General features: G+C 36.4%; 1 protein-coding gene across 8 annotated transcripts in view; it reads right to left on the reverse strand.

Moving 5' to 3' along the window:
- The window catches only part of LOC128248322 (fatty acid amide hydrolase 1-like), a 26783-nt gene that overhangs the window by 1868 nt on the left and 19770 nt on the right, over positions 1-5145 (reverse strand). For all 8 annotated transcript variants that reach the window (XM_052969265.1, XM_052969267.1, XM_052969266.1 and 5 more), the window contains exons 3-6: positions 4118-4231; positions 2972-3028; positions 1858-1947; positions 434-508 (exon numbers count right to left, since the gene is read on the reverse strand). In XM_052969265.1, the coding sequence (XP_052825225.1) occupies positions 434-508; positions 1858-1947; positions 2972-3028; positions 4118-4231 (336 nt within the window). The remainder of the gene's footprint in view (positions 1-433; positions 509-1857; positions 1948-2971; positions 3029-4117; positions 4232-5145) is intronic.

The raw sequence follows: 5145 nt of genomic DNA on the forward strand, positions 1-5145 counted from the left end.
ATGGACAACTGTATGTTGGCTGCTCAAGAGTGGGCAGCAACAAAGAACCTGTTTGTATATGCTCCACAAGGGAAAACAAGGAACATAGTTTACAATGAGGTGTATTAATCACAACAGCAAGAAAGTATGTACATGATCACCTTCTTTTACGAAACTTCATTGACTTTCATATATTTATATTGATATACATATATATATGTGTATTTGGGTGCGTGTGTGTATATACATCTCTATATATAAAGATGATGCGTAGTCTAGACGGCGTTTTTAGATTTCATTATTCTCTTTAACCAGGGCAACGCCGGGTATTTCTGCTAGTATATATATATATACATATATATATAACTACACACCAATGCCTGCATTTAATGGCCCTAAAATTGAATTAATTGCAATGACTGAAATGTTTCCTGAATATAAAAATAATACAAACCTTAACAAGATTTGAATCATCAGTGGCAGGTGGGTACAACAGGCTGGAACCTAACCCCCAAGTCATTCGAAGTCCCTGAATCAATGAAAACAAAGGAAGGATGAGGACAATTATGGTAAGAACAGGGTCCAATAACCATAGCAACAAGAATTTTAGTTCATTGTACAATACTAACAATCACAATCACAAGTCAGAGAGTTTCTACGTGATTGTTTGACCTGCTGGGAAATAGAAGCTAATTCTCCTTCGAATTACATCTTGTTGTCTTAAAAACTAAGAAATGACAAAAAGGATACTGTAATCCTAGATACACTGTGACTGGAGGAAAACAAAAATAGGAATATCACGAATGGAACTTAGTGATCATAAAATTGCTATTGTTGTTTAGCCTCTGGTCAGCCTTGGTCAAGCAGACTTATGGTCAAAGGCATTCCGGCCATGACCATCTGATATTTTTACATATGAAGAACAACATAGTCAACCCCATTCGTCTTTATTTAAAATATTAGAGTATAATTTGAGAGTGATTTGTTGATTATTTCTTGTAGGTTGAGTGACTGCAGAAATTACCTCATTGGTTCATATGGTAACATGTACTGCAGTCCAGTGGAGAATGTAGCAATGAAAATAACCAACAACCAGCTTTTAACCCAGAGATGAGGAAAATTTTTTCTTTCTTTTCTTCTATTCTCTCCTCCCCAATTCCCCAATCCTCATTATGCTCATACATTATAGGCAATGACTGAGTAGGCCTTTTCCAGAACAGCAGCTCTCATTGCAGTTACCAATGACAACTGGTATTAATAGCCTTGATAACGAGTATTGGAACACCTACTTAGCCATTGTCAATTCTTGAATGCTATTACCAACTATTATCTATGTTGGTTATAGGCCTACCTGTCCATACAAGCAAATTGTAGATTGAACAAGGGACTCCCATGGTTAGGTGATTTGTGCCGACCATTGGCCTCTTTTGGGAATTTGAACTCAGAATGTAAAATTTGTATCTTTTGCAATTTTTGAGTCCAAATTCTGCAGGTATCTCATCAATTTTGTCCATCCACTGCCCTTGACAAGTTACTGTATCAATCCTGAAAGGATAAAAGGAAGAATAGTTCTTGGCAGGAATTGAACTCAGGGAACAGAGAGCTAAGATAAGTATTGCAATATATTCTCTCCACCAATTTGCTTCCTTATTATGGTGTATACAATTCCTTCTTCAAGTATAAAAAAGCCCTTCTTAACCAAAACAAAATCAGCCAAAAATATTGTTTCAATTAATAACTGGCTATGAATGTAGCCTTATAATTTCATGTGGAAATCACTGCACACTTTGTAACTTTTGGAACTGAGTTGTCTTAGAAAAGAAATTAAGATTCACAGTTGTATTGTTACTAAAAATTAATTTTCAAATAAAAACCAACCTTGTGGAATATGGTTTCTTTCAGACTAACTGGAATTCCATGAAGAGGTTTGGTCACATATGGTTGAGAATCACATTTCAGTGCTAATTCCTGAGGAAAAAACAAATACAAGATCATTAATATTTATTTTGCATTTAAACTATGATCTCTGATAGCTCAGGGAAATGTTTATTGTATCATCATTGCTATATAAGGTAAAATATAGAATTGAGAAAATTGTAAGTCTGTGTCAGTAAAAAATAATCCATGAAGAAGTATAATAATTTAAATAAATCTGGTTACTACGAAGAGAGAAAGAGGTCTGTAATTTCAAATTAAGGGTCTTTAATGAAGAAGCAGGGGTTCTGTGTGTTGTTATCATCATCATCATCATCATCGTTTAACATCCGCTTTCCATTCTAGCATGGGTTGGACGATTTGACTGAGGACTGGCAAGCCAGAAGGCTGCACCAAGCTCAAACGATATGGTTGTGAGGTTGATAAGTTCCTTTGCAGTTGTGTAATTCCACAGCATGATATTTTGGTTAACATGTAAAAAATGAAGAAGTCTGTAATTTTAAATTAAAGGTCTTTTTTGAAGAAGGGGGGGGGTCTGTGTGCTGTAGCTGAATTATAACCATCATGGTAATTTGGACCAACATCATCTATTGTTCTCTTGAGTCAATCTAGGCAACAGGTGAGTGCACATTTAAACATAAATAACAGTAGAGATCATTGAGTGTTGTTGGATCTGTATGCATACAAGTATCTTATACTGGGTTCCCAGATATGTGATCTACATAGATAGCAAGACTATCTTTTTGCATATAAGTGTGTGTGTGTGTGTGTAACAGTCATTTACAACACTCACACAAAGCACACACACACACACACACACATAATGTCAAGACAAAGAAGACAAATGCTCACATACTCACATTCAAACACACATACATATATATATATATACATCACAGGCACAAAATACAGATGAAGAAAGAACTGTAGACACAAACAGTACAGGTAAGACAGGAAACAAACACAGGAATCTAGAGAACACTATATGGAATAATACACAGCATACACATTGTGGTCTGCTTAGAAAATAAACACAGAATAGATCATGCCTCCTTACCTCAGCATCAGGAATTATAGCAACTACGCAGTTGATTTTCTCTTGAGCTTCAAGTGCCTACAACAGAAAATCAGAGATTATTATTGCTAAATATAGGTTCATAACATTGGCAAAAGGATGGTTGTTTTGAATGGTTAGGTACAATCGCTTAACACAAATCTTCAGTATAAATGGCAATATGCTGATTTTTGTTTATGACTTTTCTCAGTTTAGCCAGAATTTGATTCTTGTAAATTATAAACAGACAAGCTTGGCTGTGTGGTAAGAGGCTTTCTTCCTAACCACATAGTACTGGGTTCAGTCTCACTGCGTAGCACCTTGGGCAAGTGTCTTCTACTATGGCCTCAGGCCGTCCAGCACCATGTGAGTGGATTTGGTAGATGGAAATTGGAAGAAGCCTGTCATATATATGTCTCGGAAAATTTTAGTCAAAGGAATCAATGCCACTATTTTTTTTTTCTTTGTAAAGCCTGATAATTATTTTGTCAGTCTCTTTTGCTGAATCACTAAGTTACAGGGACATAAACACACCAACACCAGTTGTTAAGTGGTGATGGGGGACAAACACAGATACAAAGACACACACACACACACACACACACACACAAACACACACACACACACACACACACACACACACACACACACACACACACACACACACACACACACACACACACACACACACACACACACACACAGATATATACACACACACACTCAATGGGCTTATTTCAGTTTCCATCTACCAAATCCACTCACAAGGCTTTGGTTTGGCAAATGAGACCAATAGAATAAGTACGAGACTTACAAAGAATAAGCCCTGGAGTCGATTTCTTTGACCAACACCCTTTGAGGTAGTGCTCCAGCATGGCCGCAGTCAAATGACCGAAACAAGTAAAAGTAAAAGTATAATAAAAGTGAAAAATTATCTTTTGCAAAAAAAAGTCTCACTGATTGTGTCTCTGCTTCCTGCAACATGGGGAGAGTTTTATTGAAAGCAATGGAGTAAAACTGCATTGTGCAGTTAATTAATAGCAATTAAATTTTGATTGGATATATTCAGGGAGTTAAAAACCAATCAATGAACACCTTCAAAAAAAAAAAACCACACAAGAAACATAAAATAAATAAAAATTAAACAACCTTGAATTGATAAGCATGAAGGACATCAATGGCTTTTAGTGAGCGATCTTTGAGAAACTTCTGCAGATGGACAATATCCAGTGATAGAATTTTGTTCCTCATTTCTAAAGTAAGCTGAAAGACATGAAGAACAGAAGGAAAATAAAATCTTGTATGAAAAAGAGTGAAAATAAGAAATGAGTTCCTTAATATTTCAAATACTGTTTTGTTTTCGCCTTGACTTATGAATTTGATTCTTGACTCACTACGGAATTTGCTTCCTAGCCACATGCTTCTTTCAGGTTCAATCTCACAGTGTGGCACCTTAGACAAGTATTTTCTGCTACAGCCCCAGGCCAACCAGAGCCTTGTGATTGGCTTTGGTAGATGAAAACTGAAAGAAGCTCATCATATATGTTTAATATATATGTGTGTGAAGGCAAATGGTTCAGTGGTTAGGCTGTTCCGTTGATCGGATCAACTGGAACCCTCGATGTCGTAACCGACAGAGTGCCAACAACATGCGAACTTTTAAACCAGCTCCTGTGGAAGGCTAATTGGGCCCAAAACTGAAAAGAGCTAAATAGCATGACAGTAATACGTCTCTAATGATTATATGCCCCAGTGGTGTTTGACCAGAAGTTAAGGATGGATGAGAATTAATTCTGTAATGCAATCATAATATTATTCCAGTCTAAATTTGAATTCCAACTGTTGGCTAATTTGTCCCAAAGTTCTTATCTCGACGTAAAATTAATGAAATGAATGTCATTTATCTCCCCCTTGATCTCTGACATCATCTGACAAATATCAAACAAGATGGTGTGAATCAACCTGCTAGAAATAGCAACCCAAATGCTTTTAATTCAGATCCCAATGCTGGGTGTTCAAGAACCAAATGAAGAGCAGATTTTCAATCCCAGGATCATTCTGATTCCAACCCATATCAACATGGAAAATGGATGTTAAATGATGACGATGATGATGATGATGACAACAATAACAATGATGATGGGAGAGAAAAAGAAAAGCAGGAATGGCTGTGTGGT

The sequence above is a fragment of the Octopus bimaculoides genome, chromosome 7, assembly GCF_001194135.2.
Source record: "Octopus bimaculoides isolate UCB-OBI-ISO-001 chromosome 7, ASM119413v2, whole genome shotgun sequence".
Taxonomy (NCBI): domain Eukaryota; kingdom Metazoa; phylum Mollusca; class Cephalopoda; order Octopoda; family Octopodidae; genus Octopus; species Octopus bimaculoides.